The sequence below is a fragment of the Penicillium psychrofluorescens genome (assembly GCF_964197705.1).
Source record: "Penicillium psychrofluorescens genome assembly, chromosome: 2".
Classification (NCBI taxonomy): domain Eukaryota; kingdom Fungi; phylum Ascomycota; class Eurotiomycetes; order Eurotiales; family Aspergillaceae; genus Penicillium; species Penicillium psychrofluorescens.
Window position 1 is genome coordinate 791840 of NC_133440.1, and position 17047 is coordinate 808886.

At 52.7% G+C, this 17047-nt stretch overlaps 5 protein-coding genes across 5 annotated transcripts; 2 read left to right on the forward strand and 3 right to left on the reverse strand.

Moving 5' to 3' along the window:
• Positions 1-9157: 9157 nt before the first annotated feature.
• On the reverse strand, positions 9158-11308 carry PFLUO_LOCUS2505 (Mitochondrial Translation Optimization; the record flags this gene model as incomplete). The annotated part of the gene is made up of 2 exons (XM_073779652.1): positions 9158-11135; positions 11199-11308. 2 exons carry the CDS (start codon positions 11306-11308, stop codon positions 9158-9160), a joined length of 2088 nt encoding a protein of 695 aa, XP_073636586.1.
• A 182-nt stretch (positions 11309-11490) lies between these two features.
• On the forward strand, positions 11491-12147 carry PFLUO_LOCUS2506 (the record flags this gene model as incomplete). Its single annotated transcript, XM_073779653.1, has 3 exons — positions 11491-11520; positions 11573-11944; positions 12013-12147. The coding sequence occupies 3 exons, from the start codon at positions 11491-11493 to the stop codon at positions 12145-12147; spliced, it is 537 nt and encodes a 178-aa protein (XP_073636587.1).
• Positions 12148-12376: 229 nt separating this feature from the next.
• PFLUO_LOCUS2507 (ERMES complex subunit mmm1) lies at positions 12377-13985 on the reverse strand (the record flags this gene model as incomplete). The annotated part of the gene is made up of 3 exons (XM_073779654.1): positions 12377-13814; positions 13880-13910; positions 13964-13985. The coding sequence occupies 3 exons, from the start codon at positions 13983-13985 to the stop codon at positions 12377-12379; spliced, it is 1491 nt and encodes a 496-aa protein (XP_073636588.1).
• A 140-nt stretch (positions 13986-14125) lies between these two features.
• On the forward strand, positions 14126-14914 carry PFLUO_LOCUS2508 (uncharacterized protein; the record flags this gene model as incomplete). The annotated part of the gene is made up of 1 exon (XM_073779656.1): positions 14126-14914. One exon carries the CDS (start codon positions 14126-14128, stop codon positions 14912-14914), a length of 789 nt encoding a protein of 262 aa, XP_073636589.1.
• A 237-nt stretch (positions 14915-15151) lies between these two features.
• Positions 15152-16877, reverse strand: PFLUO_LOCUS2509 (uncharacterized protein; the record flags this gene model as incomplete). Its single annotated transcript, XM_073779657.1, has 2 exons — positions 15152-16791; positions 16850-16877. 2 exons carry the CDS (start codon positions 16875-16877, stop codon positions 15152-15154), a joined length of 1668 nt encoding a protein of 555 aa, XP_073636590.1.
• Positions 16878-17047: the final 170 nt, after the last annotated feature.

Sequence of the window (17047 nt, forward strand, 5' to 3'; positions counted from 1 at the left end):
AGGGAAGAGGACAGGCAGGAAGAGACTTTTTTAGAGTGTTGGAGAGAGAGTTAGTCAGGTTGTGGGAGGAAGTGGCAGAAGATAAGCTCCAGGGATCGACCAGGGTCTGATGGAGCAGTCGCCCAGCGGGTTTTTGAGTTGGGTTGGGGGCCTCCCCTCCAGAGGCCGGATCGACCAAGCACGGGCCCTGGGTCAAGGCATCCAGCGGGAGCCGTGAAGAGCGTCGGTGGTTCCACGGGTGAGCAATCGTGGATGGAGAGAAGCAGAGCAGAGCAGCAGAGGATGGGGGTCACGAGAAAAGCGCAGGATCGACCGACGGTCACACGGGAGCGAGGTTCATTGCGCCGTCGATGCCGAGGTGGGAATGAGGTATACGAGACGAGATGAGATCATGAGCCAACGCCCGTCTGATCTTCGTGGTATTATTCTCACGACTCTTTTTCTGTCCTTCGTGCCAGCACTGACCAGCCCAGCCCGACCAATTATGATCGCCAACCCGCAAAGGGTCCAGCCATCGAACCAATCTTCCCCCCCCCGGTGGACCCCCGCGGGCCAAGTCAGCATCATCACCATCGCTCTACGATCGCGCCCCGTCCCATGGTTGTTGCCAAACGGCTTAGTACGGCGGAGACTATCGGGCAACTGGAAGAGCCTGGCCATCACCATCATCCACTTGATTGGCCGACCTTGGAGATCTTACGACTCCATCGAGATCCGGTCTCTGGCCTTCCCCCCCCCTCCCTTCCAAAATCCACCGGGCGATTTGGAGCGACAAGCCGCGCCTTTCCGCTCCGGTCGGGAACACTGAACAGAGGAGACAAGACCAGACAGGATGATCGCTAGGAATTGCGAGGCAAAGGGGTGGCCAAGACGGGGACCGAGCGCAGAGTCTGCCTCACCACCCGACGCACCTCCCCCTTAGGGAGATCCCCGGGGCTAAGCCGTCAGCTTGATTCGCTGTGCCTGAACGTCGTGCCCCCCCAGGCCAGGCGGGCCAATGAGCTCGGGCGGATGTGCAGAACCGGGCGTGGTCGGAGGGACCACGCGTTCTAGTGCGAGTCTTTCTTTTTCGAGCGTTGGACCGGCGGGCAAGAGGAGCCCGGGGATTGGCGCGGTAATCCATTATTGGATGCCGCCGACGAACCTTCGCGGGAGATCCTCAGCAGATCCAATTTGCTGCTAGAGGCAGGAAGAAACAGACCATCCCAATCTCCGCGCTGACACGCTACCAGAAAAGTACCCCAGAAGGGCCCCTTTCCCCCCCCCCTTCCTCTCTTCCGGGATCGGCATCTCACAGCGTGGCTACAGTACGGAGACAGGATAGAGGAGAAACGGACGCACCGTATCAGATGCCGGAGCACAGTCCTCCGTTGTTTCAGGTCTCGATTGGCAGGTCCCAAGGGAATGGGTGAACAGGAGATGATCCTAGTTGGCGCACGCTTGCAAAAACTCAATTGGCGCCAACTGACAGATGTCAGAGCAGAACAACAGTCCGGTCGGTTCGCAGGACCTCCCTCTTAGACCTCCCTCTGTTTTTTTTTTTGTTTTTTTTTTTGGGCACTGGCACGGATCTTGTGGATCCCCCGACGGCGAACATCTGGATTTGGTAACCGAACAAAAAGAGATTCGGGATGTCGACCTGATCAGTGCGCATCGCGGTCTCTCCCAGCCTCGGAACACGGCAACGTCAGCTGGAGGGGCGCAAAAGGGGGGCGGAGCGATACAGACCTACCGCTCTTGAAATCATCAATCCATTTTTGACCACGGCTCCTCAGGATGGCGCCCATCTCGACCAGCCCCTTTACCCCACACTCGGGAGATGAAGGCGAATCAGCAGCGGAAGATGACAGAGCGCCATGAACAGGGAAAATGTGCCATGTCGATCCCTCATGCCTATTCGGCACACTGCTCCCCACTCTCACGCACCAGCTACCAGACACTCGGGCCAGGCATCCGTGCGAGGTTGAGACAGGGGGTTGCGCTAGCGGCCATCCCAGTCCTGATCAGGGAGGTCGATGATGACGGATGATGTAGGTCTAACCATCGTATCAAGTCGAGGATCATCCACGCGCGGCTGCAGTTCTCGACAGGGAGAGAGAGAAAAAAAAAAGCACGCTAAACATGCCCCGGTCAGGTCTGCTGTCACTAGTGCGCGGTGGCGCGGGGGCCCATCTTGTTTCCCCCTCCTCTGATCATTAATTCCCGCAACAAGGCTCGATCTCAGGGGGCCGTTTGGGGTTGGTTCCGGTTTGATGGTCTATGATTTTCCTTCTTACCACCTGACTAGCAAACTCTCCCTATGTCCGTCGACCCAGCCTGAAGATGAATGGACGATGGGCTGAAGATCCGGTATGGAGCCGGACGTACACACTACGGACTAGCCCGGGTCCAATACAATGGCTTTCATCCCCATGGGTGCAGGACATTGCTCGGGGTACATCGAGAATACTCCCAAACGGCTTTCTGATCGCCGGCATCTGCGCGATGCACCGGTACAGAAACCCAGCGCTAAGATCACGATCATCGTATGCGATCGTCTATTGTTTCCGTTCCGGGACAGCCCGGTTGACGGACTCCACGCATCATCAATAATAATAATAATAATATGTATTATTATTCCCTCCAGGTCGCACGATCGTGGATGATCGCAGGGAAAACGGAAAAAGAAAATCAAAATAATATAGAGTGGCTGCAGGCCCGGGGAGTTAAGAGCTCCCTGTGCTTGCTGGGGTGAGAGAGAGATGACTTGGGGCCCATCGCCATGTGGCCATGAAAAACGCAAAAAGCCAAAAAAGCAAAAAAGAACAAACGTGAGACCGCGCAAACTGCGATCAGCGCCTCGTGTTCCCGCGCAGGATTTCGTGTAGATCAAGGTCAAGCCTGGACGGCGTGGGAGCTTGGCCCCCCGGAAGTGAACGTCGTGGCCATACAATCCATGTGCCTTGACCTCTGCCCTCGTGCGTAGCGGGTCATAGCTCTCGGGGGTCTCGGTGTCGACCGAGCAGAGAGGAGGCCCATGTGTTGCGCTGACGAGCGTGTTTATCTGCACTGTGGCTGGGCTCTCGGTCTGATTCCGAACCTCTCGATCCGTGCTAGCCGCTTTCATGGGCCGGTCGCCTGGCTGTTGGGATTGGGCTGGCCGCTGTTGGACTAGGGTGGTGCTTGGCAGCTGATACCTTATCCTGAAGCTCGTGGAGTGTAGGCCGGGATGGCAGTTCTCGGTTCTTCGGGGTAGTCAGTGAGACTCGACTCGACATTCTCTCGAGCTGAAACGGGCAGCTGGAAGCACCAGTCACTGCATCTTCACCAGATGTAACTCTACGCCTACTTGAAAATGTGCCGACGGGTAAATGATCGGAGTCACGAGGCTGTCGTAGATTACTGCAGTGTTATTGCCACAGTCACAGGGGGGCCAGGAATCCCTGTCAGACTGAAACGATCCTGCACATCTCTTTGCATGATTCCACCGTGGCGGGACCATGCCAATTTGTAGGGGGGTTTGGGAATGTTTCGAGCTCATGCATCTACGCATCCTTTGAGAGGGAGGGGCATATATCTATCGGTAGGGAGAAATGACCGTGTGGGGTCAGGATGACGTGAAGAAGATGCACGTTTTGAGGGCGATATACATTGGCGAAAGATATACTCCGTAGTTTCACCTAGAGGGCGGCATACGAGTCAAGCATACGAGTCATGGCAAATTCAAAGAGTGGACTACACTCAAAGCGGAAAACGGTGTATAAGAATTAAGCTAAGAGCTTAACTATGACAAAACGGATATCCCATGCCGAGATTTAGGCAGCATACCAACCAAGGCTGACCCTGATAATCGATTACACCAGGTGATAGTGGAGACTGGTGGACTCACCGAATCTCGGCCATATTGCACAGTTGACGCATTCCAGACTCAATATATCGCTACTATTAAGCTGACCTTGTGAGAGATCAGTTCTCAAAGCAAAGTAAAAGAGTACTATCATTTGTACAAAGGTTTTAAAGTGATGCCTGATTTCGTAATTTCTCTTAGGCAGTTGGAACGAGTTGACAGTCTTCGATGATCGTAGTCTAGTGCCTGCTGAGATAAACGTGGCAAGTTCACGGCCGTTATGGATGAGGTAGTCACCCCGAGGCCTGTCAGACTCATGCGCATAAGCAATGAACGAACAAAGTCTTGCATGGCGTCTTACGCTCTCAGTAATCCAATGAATTTTGCTCGAAAACTTTTGGAAGAAGTAGCTCGCGACAGATAGACGCAGAATCTTCTATTGATGTAGTCAACTGAGCCAGCATCTCGGAGGAATGTGCATGATTGATATAGCCTAGGAAGGTCCGAAACCATGATTTGTTATCTATAGAGGAGGGCTATTTCGGTACCTTTTCCTGAAATTCCTGGGCGTTAAGTTCCCTCGTTTTCTCGGCGAGCAGTTTCTGGGAGGCAATGATGCGCTAAGCTGAAGATCAATTTGCGTACGTATTTTGTATTTCTGTTGTTTGAATCCATCGAGGAAGTGGCTGACTTTCTTCAAAAGAATGCAAAAGGTCGTCCAAGCGCGATTCTTCGAGTCAATGCGAGCTGGAGCCTGTACTGGCTTCTGAATCTACTTCTGACAATTGTACGGAGGAGTAAATCACGTATGAGATCTACCAGAAGAAGGAATTGGACTGTGAGAGATCAGATATCGTATGTCCGACGACGGTGCACTTGTATCAAGTGCCTCGGTAAAGTGTTTATGGGTGGATGATTTACTACTTAGTGGGAGAGAAAAGACGCAATGGGTTCTATTCCCAAGTAACCACAAATAGTGGGTTCTATTCCCAAGTAACCACGAATAGCTTTACAGGTAAGAAGGCTAGCTTATAGATTTTAACTGAATATGAACTCTTGATACCGGCGAGATATCAAAGATACTATGGTCGAAGATTAACTCATATAATGTCTCGGGAATTCAGAGACGTCTATGAAAAAGATTATTCATACACGGTCCCAGTCTGGCTTCCGGGACGATGTGAAGGTTGTAAAAACCTGATGGGCCACGTACATGAATGGAAAATAGAGAACCCCATGGTATGGCAGGGTTGTTCAGGCGCAGGCAAGATGGCGTACTGTCTTACAATAACGATAATTGAAAATTCCTAATCATCCCTGGAATAGCCACCGATTATTCAACTCAGCACAAACCGTTATCAGCTTTGTATTCAGTAGTATCATGCACAACTCTATCTGGTAATCTGGTAGTGCTCTTTGGGAACCGATGTTTTTACTGACTTCACGATTGAAGCGCGCTTCAGTAGTCTCAACGACTCTAATATGCGCCTTGGAATAATCTAACAGCGAGGACATAGAATATAATAGAACGAATCAATCAATCAAGAACGGAAATCACTTTCATAATGGAATGAATCGGTCATGCATAAGAATCTTCCCCTTCTTCTGCACAACCCATTCTGAGGCCCCTTTTCACCCCTCTTTGAATAATATTTCTGGTTGTTGCTGATATTTCAATATCCATCGCTACCAATGCTTCGTCAATCTCGGGCTGGAAGAACGACATCAGCGCTATCATAATATCCGCTATGATTTCGCAAATTAGACTGTTAGAAGAATCATCCTGCCATGTTATTTGCACCGTCATCTGTTCCAGCATTTCATTGATGTCGTCGTTGTACTGGAGCTGAATTTGTCGCGGGATCGTAAAGAAGGGGTAATCGAGCGACACCATTGCTCTGCCCTCTTCGCGGGAGATTGATGAGTAGGTGAGGGAGTTGACGGTTGCATACGCATATCTAAATGCTAACAGCCAAAGCCATGCGTCGAGGTTCTCTGGTGAAAATCGGCTATAAGCCATCCTGGCATACAGCGTTCCACTGGGATCAAGACCTGATGCATCATCACTATCCTGGACAGTCCATGGCGTGACGCTCACGGGGTTTGAATCACAGGCGTAGTAGGTGACTGGTTCGTATAATTTCGTAACCGAACCCTTCCCACCGCCTGGAAGATTCGAAAATGTTTCAAGTGACAGTGTGGCAGTGGTCGTAATGGTCGAAACAGTAGAACTGCTGCAGGCGCTACTGAAAGCAGTGTAGAATTTAGCCATCAAATTATATGAGGCTGAAGTAGGGTTCCAAGAGCCTGATCCTGACGACACGGACATAGTATAATATCCCCAGTTCCCTTCGATGACCGACGACAAACTCATGGAGAAGAGTGAAGTAGTTGAGGCGACACCCATCGAATTGGAGTCTGTTGAAGTAGAGCCCGCGCAATACGTCTCAGTTATCGGGGCGGTCCATACGTCAAGCACCGATACAACTGACGATGCACAATGGACTAGCGCTCCGTTTGACACATTATAATAACTGAAGGGGATTTGAGTACTCTGCGGTGCTGCGACCGGCTGAGGAGACTTCGTGGTCCAATGGGGTGGGATTGTCGTTGGGCACGATGCCTTAGAAGTGCGAAACAGTGTCGTGAACCCATTCGTACAAACACAGAAAAGCCCACGAGTTGCTGGATTTTGCGAAGCACTGCATTCTACTTCAACAGGGGTGGGGACCGGTGCGCAGTCACGGCAATATTCTGTTACAGCTAGATTTAGCCTCGACCATATAGAAAAGCTCCTTCTAGTCATACCGTTGTGTTTATGTTTCGCACGGCATGATTTGCCTTTCTTTTTTTTCGCCAGTCCGCCTTTTATAATATGGGCACTATCTTTGACAGAATTAGCTCCCGTGCTCAACTGGGTGTGACAATTGAGATCTACCTTCTTGTAACACTTGCCCATGTAGACCTGCGGAGTGTATGGATGGGCTGCTCGTGGCGGACGGCACCAGACGAGTTGATATCGGTGTCGATAGCTTTACCGCACGGCCTGGCTGATGATTTCCAGGCAACGCTGAGGCTATGGTTGTTAACTGCAGTAACCACCAGACGAGCTGCATATTGAATCAAGGTCCGGAAGATCAGAGACACATCAAAAAGTACAGCAAGTACGGGAGGATCAGATCTTTTAAGAGAAATCTAGAATAGATGGCAAGAGCTAGGAATAAACGGCGAGCTGGCCCCTATCCATTTGAAGCCCACTTTACGGAGTAGGTACACTATCTACGATATACATTCCGTTGCGCTGTGCGGGTCCTAAATGCGGTGATCCATTCCTAGTGCGGTTGAATACGTAGATGATAGTGAATGCTTAAGTATACTGAAGGATTCTTTCACCAGAATTATAAGGCTTTATCAGGTGGCCCGGCCCAAGTGGATCGGAGCCATGAGGATCCTCAAGAAGGGGCCGTGAAATTCCCAAAATGGGGCCATGATGGTTATTCCCAACCCCAAAACAAGCATCATACTACTTGAAACAATTAAAGCATGGTGACAAACGAAAATTTGATTATTATTGAGAAAATTTACCATAGCAGATATATTTCCTAGTCGCTTAAAGCGTTAATTAATAGGATTATCATGAAGGAAATACACATCCAAGTCAGGCAGGTTGCCCAGCCTCTGAAACTCTGAAACGTTGAGCGCGATTGTCCTCGATAAGGATCCAATGATTTGTTCGGGTACTTCAATTCTTGGCAAATAGTATAAGCTTTGCCAATTCCTTTTTAGAAGGATTGTTTGTTTTATCTTGACATCTGAGGACAATACGTTTACAGGCTCTGCAAGTGCACTTACCTGGCTTTACCCAAAGAAAGATAATCATTTATCGGAAGCGAGAAATCTAGTCCTAGCACTAAACGTATGTATCATGATTCTAACCAGTAGTGGTCAGAAATGACTACATTTCAAGCGATGTGTCTGAAATACTCCTATCCATCATATGTGGAGTGACCTCACGCAATTAAGTCCAATTAGAAGTGTGTTTATCCACATTACAGGGCGGCCCCATTTAGCCACCTGTGAATTGAGAGGAATAATCTGCTTCGTTGCACAAGACTCCCAGAAAGAACCGAAATTTCTTAACATAATATAGTCTGTGTCGAGATATTGGATAAAAATGCCGCCGAAGACGTAGACGATACTGGGATTGTAGTTCAAAAATTTCAACCTCGCACGCCCGACCCACTTAGAAGTATTATTAGCACCTGGTGTGTGGAAATTCGGCCCGGATGTTCGGCCTGGATGTTCGGCCAAAATGACCCGAAACCAACTGTGGAATGCGCGCTATATCAAGTTTGCATAAATGGATTTGCAGCCCGTGCTGTGTAAGCTTTTCCAGAAATGGGCTAATTTGAGCCATCCACTGCTAGGGGCCGAACAAAACCCCACTACAAGACAGCCAAGGAATAGTTATGGATTGAGGCCAAACAACAAGTGGCTCTTAAAGGATTTAGGGCAACGGCAGAAATAGCAGATCACGCGTTAAAGTGAACAGCCTTGTTTCATGACAAGAACAGCGAAAAGAAGGGCCAGATACGGCCAGATACCAAGCAACTCAAAGCCATACGCTAAGCTATTCTCAGTGCAATCTAAGCTTTGCCGCTTCGTCCTTCCATTCCTTCTATGCGCGTTAGTCTTGTTGATTAAGCAACTAGTGCAGCTCGGCAAATTGTTTTGGCGCCCGTGCCTTTTCCACCCTAATAATAGTTCCTGCATTAGTATCGTGCTTAGTGTAAGATATAACTCCTAGCCGCCCCCAGCTCCTGCGCTGTTGCGGGTGTCTACTTCTTCGTGCACTCTACGTATCTATGTCTCCCTAACCTAATATCGAATATACTATTTTCGTTCGATCTATTCTGTTCTCTCTAGCCATGATTTCATCTAGCGCTGTCCGAATTTCTTGTTTTCTTACGCTCGGTCTGCCAGTAGCTACCGGTTGGTTATGGGTAGTTTGCCTCCACTTGGCCCACTTGATACGTGCACACGCACAGTATTACATGACTTGTGGATGAATCAGGACTTGGGCAAAACTGGCCCCGAACATCCATTATCGGTTGCGCCCTGATACTGGAGTGTATGTATCTTCACCGTGATATTCATGCAAGGGAAGAAAAAAGTGATATACATAAGTGTACATGACCGACAAAAGATCACTGAGTCTATATAGTATACAGAATGAAGCAGAGCAATGCCGCAAACAGTCCAAAGCGCCATGAGTTGTCCGCTAGTAACGATGTCAAAAATAGAAAAAGGGTGTCCACCCAAAACCAAAATTCAAGGCGACGAGCGAAGAACCTCCTCGGCAGCAGCCCTATCCGCCTCGTCCCGCCCATCCAACTCCTGTGCACCAAACCCACTCCCCTTCCTCACATGCATCAAAAGCCTCAGGGCCCCGGCCGGCGTCATGCCCTCGATCCGACGAGCCATGCCCACGCTGGCGGGACGAACCCGCTCCAGCGCCTGGCGCTCCTCGTTGCTGATTCCCGGGATGCAGCTGTAATCCAGGTCTGAAGGAAGAAACAGGTTCTCGTCCTGCTGGAATCGACGGGCCATCTTTTCCTGGCGCTTGAGGTACGGCGCGTAGCGGCCTTCGATGGCGACGCGCGTGCGGATCTCTGGTGCGAAGGAGGAGGGCGTGTATATTGTTGGTCCTCCAGACTCGATGTGAGGAATTAGCGTATCGATCTGTGCATCTTCGAGACAGAGCATGTCTAGTGCTGAGCGGACGGAGGTGTCGGCGCGGATCCTGAAGCCCCGGCGGGACCACGCAACTGACGACAGTTTTGTGCCAGCGAGAAGGGATTGAAGTTCTTGGATTTGAGTTTCCGTGTCGCTAAAATGGCTCCAGCGCTTGTCGGAGACGACGCCGGCCTCGCGGGCCATGCGGGTTAGACGTAGGTCTGCGTTGTCGGAGCGCGTGGAGATGCGGTATTCGCTGCGCGTGGTGAACATCCGGTAGGGCTCAGAGACACCCTTGGTGATGAGGTCGTCGATCATGATGCCTATGAACCCGTCGGACCGGGTGAGGGTCAAAGCATCCCGGTTTTGCGCCGCCAGCCCGGCATTCGTGCCTGCGATAATACCCTGTCCGGCCGCTTCTTCGTAGCCCGTTGTGCCATTGATCTGGCCTGCCAGGTAAAGGCCGCTGATCAATTTTGTTTCAAGGGTTGGCCGGAGATTCCGCGGGTCGATGTAGTCGTATTCCACGCCGTAACCCGGCTGAAGCATCTGGACGTTCTCCAAGCCGCGCACCGTGCGCAGCATGGAGAATTGCGCGTCCTCAGGGACGGTCATCGAGATGCCGTTCGGGTAAATCACCTCGTTGGGCGCAAATCCTTCCGGTTCCAGCCAGATCTGGTGCCGGGTCTTGTCTTTGAACCGAATGATCTTCGATTCTAGCGATGGACAGTATCGTGGACCCCGGACCGTCTCCCGAATGTGCACTGATTTGTCCAGATTGGCCCGGATGATCTCGTGGGATGCTTCATTGGTGTGGGTCATCCAGCACGTCAATTGACCTTGGTCGCCCACTTGGACGGTGTCGTTGAGATATGAGAATGGTTGTGGTGGTGAATCTCCTTTTTGTACTTCCAGGCCCGAGAAATCGATCGTCTTCATGTCCAACCGGGGCGGCGTGCCGGTCTTTAGACGGCCTAGCTGAAAGCCAGCGTCGCGGAGTGACTTGCTCAGACCGTAGGTTGGTGCCTCACCCATGCGTCCAGACGGGAAGACATCCATACCAATATGGATCTCGCCACCCAGAAAAGTGCCTGTCGTAATGACCACGCGTCCGGTGGGAATCACCTCCCCCGATTCCAAACGCACACCAACAATCTTACCCTGCGCCCCAGGGACATTCTCCCCTCCATCCTTCGAGACCACAATATCCGCAACCTTACCCTCCACAATACTCAATCCCTGAGTATCCGTCAATTCCTCCAGCATATAGTTCTTGTACAAATCACGATCGATCTGCGCACGTGGTCCCCAAACCGCCGGCCCCTTGGAGCGATTCAACATCCGAAACATTATCCCCGCCTTGTCGATTATCCGGCCCGCAACACCATCCATGGCGTCCACCTCGCGCAGCATCGTGCCTTTCCCGATTCCGCCGAAGCTGGGATTGCATGAGCAGACGCCGATATTCGATCGTGAGGGCGTGATCAAGGCCGTGCGTGCGCCGGAGCGTGCTGCCGCCGCGCAGGCTTCGGATCCAGCATGGCCGCCTCCGATTACGACGACATCGTATGGTCTGTTTGGAGATGCAATGGTGAGTTGAGTAGTCTTGCAAAGGGGGTGTAAGGAAAGTCCATACTGTGAGCCATCGGAGACTGTGGCCAGACCGCGGTGCGCGTAGGTCAGTACTGAGCGCAGCGGGTATCTCTGCTTCAGCAGTGGCCGTACCGCCAGTGCTCGGGAAGCCATGGTGAAAGAAAGTCCGTCAGTCGCAGCAGAAAGAAACATTCGCAGCGATAAGAAATCATCAACGTCATGTGACCGCTGATCGATAAGGCCATCCAATTGCAACCCCGCCGATGTTCAGCTTTTGTCTTGACTTGACATCTTCTTCCCCTATTCATTAATCCATTGAATATCAATCCATCACCATGAAGGCATACTGGTACGACAACGAGCCGGTACGATACTGTTCCTCCACTCATGTATTATAAGAATACTAACTTGAAACAGGGGGACCAGCGTGAACCCCACGACTCCGGCCGCCTCGCCACAGAAGATGAGCTCAGCCGCCTGGGCGTGCTATACAAGCACTGTCCCACCATCGAAGCCGTAAACGTCATCGCACAAGAGCGCGGCTACAGGAACCGCGACGAGATCTGCGTGTCGCCCGCAACCATGGGCGCTGTGTACGAGGACAAAGTGAAGATGTTCTTCGCGGAGCATCTGCACGAGGACGAGGAGATCCGCTACATCCTCGACGGGGAGGGATATTTCGATGTGCGTGGACAGGCGGATGAGTGGATCCGCATCTGTCTGGTTAAAGATGATATGATAATCTTGCCGGCGGGCATTTATCATCGGTTTACGACTAATGAGCAGAATGTATGCCACTCCCACTCCCTTTTTTTGTTTCGAGTTTGGATATAATGGATTGACTGATGGCTTTGCAGTATGTCAAGGCTATGCGGCTGTTCCAGGATGAGCCCAAGTGGACGCCGCTGAATCGTGGCGTTGACGTCGATGCGAACGTGCACCGTAAGACTTATGTGGATACTGTGCTGAGCAAGGCTACCGCGGTCAACTAGAAGACCGGAGGTTCGGAACTTCGGCTTCGTACATAATTTCGTTGTTATGATTGATGGCATCGGACGAAATGACCCCCTCCAGTCATGACGATGCATACGAACACTTTGATTCTTTAATACTACGTACACATATTGAACTTTTGAGATCATTATCCGGCTAGACTCTAAGTATACACTGTATGAAATGACACCAACTTGGAGATGAGTTGGCCTTAGCACAACTCCCCTTTTAACTGGCCGGCGTCGGGGACGGCATCCCACCAGGCATAGTGAACTCGTCACTCAGAGCAGCACTGCTATCCTGTCGGGTCATGCTCGAACTCCGCAGGCCGCCCATATCGACATTGAAACTGCTCGTGCGCGAGCCGACACCTAGCCCAAACCGCGCGTCGGACGGTCCCCGGAAGCGCAGTCCCTCCAGCTCCGCATCGTCCGAGAACCGCGGTGGCGGCACACCTAGATCTGCGGAACCAGCACTGCGTGGTGGTGCAGATGAGCCGGCGTCAGATTCGTCGCCTGTCCGTACACCTGTCCGGCCCATCCGCGGCCACAGGTCTGGAAGACCCACGACCTGTACGCGAGGCTCGACGACACGCTCTTCGAACCAGGCGTGCACGCGGGCTTCCACGAGCTGGGCGACCTTGGGTACATCCTGCAGTCTGCTGCGGGATCCGATGAGCGAGCGAACTGACAGGTCTAGTCGATAATCTGGGAGGAATGAGAAGGCGACATTGCTTTTGGGGCTGGCGGTTTTGGACGATGAATCTTGCGGGTTGTTCCCAGTCTCGGTGGAGGGATTGGGTGAATTGGCGCCGGCCGCATCGCCTCTTTGGTTGTTGTCTGTCGGGGGAGCCGGGGACATGGACGGGTCCGTAGGTAGGGAGGTTGATGCTGGAATCAACGAGATGCACAGCGTTCCCGAGAAGCGAACGACAGAGACTGATAGCGCCACTGGCAGGATGGCAGCTCGCGGTTTGGGGTAGTTCAGGACCATGGATGTTTCGACGGCAATGGAGAGATTGTCATCGCTGAGATCGACATCCAACAGAGCCTGCAGCCTCCCACCATCGGAATTGGGATCATCAACTGCAATGATGCGACAATTGCTGAAAATGGGAAACTCCTCCCCGAGCGATATATCTGTGACGGTAATCTTGTCAATGAACGACGGTTTTTTCTCCGGGTCGTTCATCGCCGCGGTCAAGGATCTGAGGATGGACGACGTGGGCGAGTCCTTGAGCAGATACGCGGTCTGCCGGTACTGGGCTATTGTCTGGGCAATGAGAACATTAAACCAGTCCAACGACTCGGGCTGATGCGACGAGTGGTGCATCCGATGCCGGCCATGTTTGGAGGATGGGTTGGTGGGGATGGCGCTGTAGTAGGTTTTGCGGAGGATGGAGCGGGTGTTGGTCGCAGATGAAGGGACAGGCCGCAGTACATTGGACGTGGAGGGTTTTTCGCGGAGTGTTTTTGGGCCTCCTCCTGCTGTCCCGCCTCCGTCTTGCGGCTGGTAGACAGAGCTGTACCGGCGGTGGGTGGTTCGGGTGGCTAGGCCCCGCGACGGGGGTGGTGGTGGCTCGCCAAAGATGAAGAACTTGATGAACGCGCCGATCAGAAGGACTACTGACAGCTGCCCGAGGAGGAATCCCTGGGTGAAGGACAGGCTGGGGTGGGTGTTCGTTAGCGATTCGGTCCCACAGACAGACACGGATCGAGGGGGAGCACGTACGAGGACGGAGCCTGGACCTGCGCGGGCTCATCTGGAAAATTTGTTAAACAGCGGACAGAAAGAAACCCAAGAGGACCGACTCACGTTGTTGGAGAGCCATCGTCATCCATCCCCATTGGAGGTGAGTAGGGAAAGGAAAGATGGTTCGGCCTCGGGATGTTGGCTGGGCTTAGGCTTATCGCTTATCAGTTGGACTATAGGACACTTTCCTCTTTTCCTCTCGATCTCTTCACCAAACCCGCCAACATGCTCCCGCTGCTCTTTGCTCTCCTCATCCCCCTAGCCCTCTCCGCCACACCTCCGGGCGAAAATGCCATCCTCCTCTCCAACGTCCACGCCATAAACCTGCGCGGTGACCGCCAAACCACCTCCCGCCGCGTCCCTGCAATCCCCCAGCTCCATTGCGCCGGCCCATCCAAAATATGTAATCTCTACCACGTCGAGCAGATGCACTGCACGAATCTGGGCAGTGACGCAGAAGACGGCAAGGAGAATGTCGAATGGGCCTGCAACGCAGCGTTGCCGCCGGAGTTCAAGTTAGGCGCTACGGATGTCGTGTGTGAGGGTTACCGGGATGCGGATGATGAGTGGGTGCTGAAAGGCAGCTGTGGCGTGGAGTATCGGTTGCTGCTGACAGAGAGCGGGCATGAGAGGTACCGCGAGAAGATTCAGAGCATGCGTCAGGATTCTTCTTGGAGTGAGCTGGTGGGGTTCCTTGTTGTTGTGCTCACCTTTGGCGCCCTTTTCTACATTGTCTGGTTGTTTATTATGGCTTGCCTTCGGGGAGATGGGGGACAAGGAGGAGCAGGTGGTGGTAGACGAGACGATCATGATGATGATGATGATCCACCACCACCGTACTCCTCGTATCCCAATGGGAGCAGTGGGCAACAACATCAGCCCGGCGGGGATCTCAACCTGGCCAGGAACATGCATCGCAACAGAGGCGGATATGATCCTGGACAAGGCAGTTCTTCAGCGCCGCTCTCGGCCACGTCAAGCAGTACAGGCTTTGGATCGACCAGGCGTCGGTGAGATGGGAAAAAACAAGGTGCATTTGTGAATGAACCAAAAAAATAATATCTATACACACCAGTCCCCAATGGGCATTAACAAACACCAGAGAAAAGCAATCCGCGCGCCCTGATCCAACAAACTCCTGGTCGTAAACCCCATGTGTCCCATATCCGTGAGAAGCCAAAGAAACGCCGCATGAGATAAACCGGTCCCGAAACCATATACCGTCTGAAATCGCCAAATAAAAGGCCTCCCCTAAGCAGGCGCAAGGATATCGTCAATCGACCCAAGCACTTCCTCCGTCCCGCCTCCAATATTCTTGATCGTGGACTTCTTGCGCGACTTGCCCTTGACAGCAGTCCCGTTGGCCTTGTCGCCACCAGATGCCACATTCGGATCTTTGCTGCCCTCCGGGTTGTGGAACAGGTCCTCCTGCATCTTCTTCTCCTGGGCGTGCTGCTCCTCAATGCGCCTCTTCTCTTCATCAAGTTCTTGCTGGATGACCTTGGGGTCATCATAGGTGGTTTTCGTCATTTCCGAGTAGGTTTCAATATCAATGGACTCGCGAGGACCGAGCAGCGTTTCCTTGATTCGCTGCGGATCACGGCGCTCTTCATTGTTGAACTTCAGCTTGATTTGGCGACGAGATCGGCCGGGGAACAGCTTGCTGATCACCATGAAGTCAGTGCCAAACATGCGCAGTCCGCGGTAGAAGAGGTCCGTCAGCTCCTCATCCCAAGTCTCGGTCTTGGAGCGCTTTCCGTACGAAGACTGATTGATCTTGCGCGTAAGCGAGCTTTCCTCCACGTTTTCCAAATCGCCTGCGCTCCGTACGGCATCGGCATGCCGGTCCACCTGCAGCGACGCAGTGTCCAGCACGATCTCGCCGTTGACGATGCGCATCACGGGTCCAGCCTGAGGCTTAAAGTCGGGCAGGCGGTCTTGGTTTGCTAAATCGGCATCGCCATTCTGCTTGATCGGCGTCCCCTCGGCACTTTCCTGTCCATCCTGTGGTCTTTTCTTCCGTTCCTGCTCTGTCAAGTCCATCTTGCGCAATTCGGTCTCCCGTTTCGACTTCTTGCCTGTTTTCAGATCTTTGCAGAGCTCCGACATCTTGATCACATTCGGCAAGATCTCCACCGTCTCTGCGCCTTCGGGAGTAGGCTCGCGCTTTTTGCGACGAGCGCGTTTGGCTTTCTCTGCATCTCCATCTGCTTCTGAAGTGCCGACTTTGGATGTCTTTCGTTTCTTGCCCTTTGCAATGCTTGGGGTAGATGGCCGTACAGATTCAGCTGGCGTCGCACTCGTGCTTTCGATCAAAGGAACCGCTTGTTGAGACACCGATGTCCTCTTGGCCCGTTTCGCTGTGCGAACTTCAGTGGGAGCAGAGGCTGAGCCTTCACCGGCGGATGCAGGAGGGAGATTGTTTGAAGTTTGAACGGCACGGCGCACAAGGTCCATGTCAGCATCGTTGATATCGGTTTCTATTGAAGGAACGGGTTGAGATTGAGGTTGGGCGGTCGGCGCAGGAGGAGAGGGAGGGACATGCTGTGTCGGTGGTGGGGTGATCGTAGTGGTTGGGGGAGGAGCTGGTTTAGAAATGGACGCTTTGCGCTTTGGTCGAGGAATTGGAATGGCCGTCGCAGAGGTTGAGGCGACCGCGGTTGCTTGAGGGGCAGTTGACTCGACAGACGGCGTCTCTGCAGCAACAGCGGGTGCTGCGGGCTCCGCCTCGACGGACGGCCGCGGGACCGTAGCCGCTACATCGTTCTCGTGCTGCGCCGCTTGCGCAACTTGACCCTGGGCTGTGTGCTGGGTTGCACTGGGTCTCCTCGAGGAACCGGGCGCCGCACGGCGGGCGGGCGCCTTGGGGGCGAACTTCTTGCCCGATTTATCTGCAGCACGCGTGGTCAGAACAGGAACAGTGCATTATATGCGAATGAGGCCACTCACTGATGGCAGAACTCGAAAAGGACTTCATGGCTGCCCATCGTTGTCAGATGAATAAGAATGGAAAAAGTTGACTGCCCGATTGGGTCGTCAGTCATTACTCAGCAGAGGTGACTAAACTCGAAAATCCTCCTTGGCTTCAACTCATGATTTCCCATCCCACACGCCCCCTTTGTCTCTCACACCTCCTTCTTCGAACCC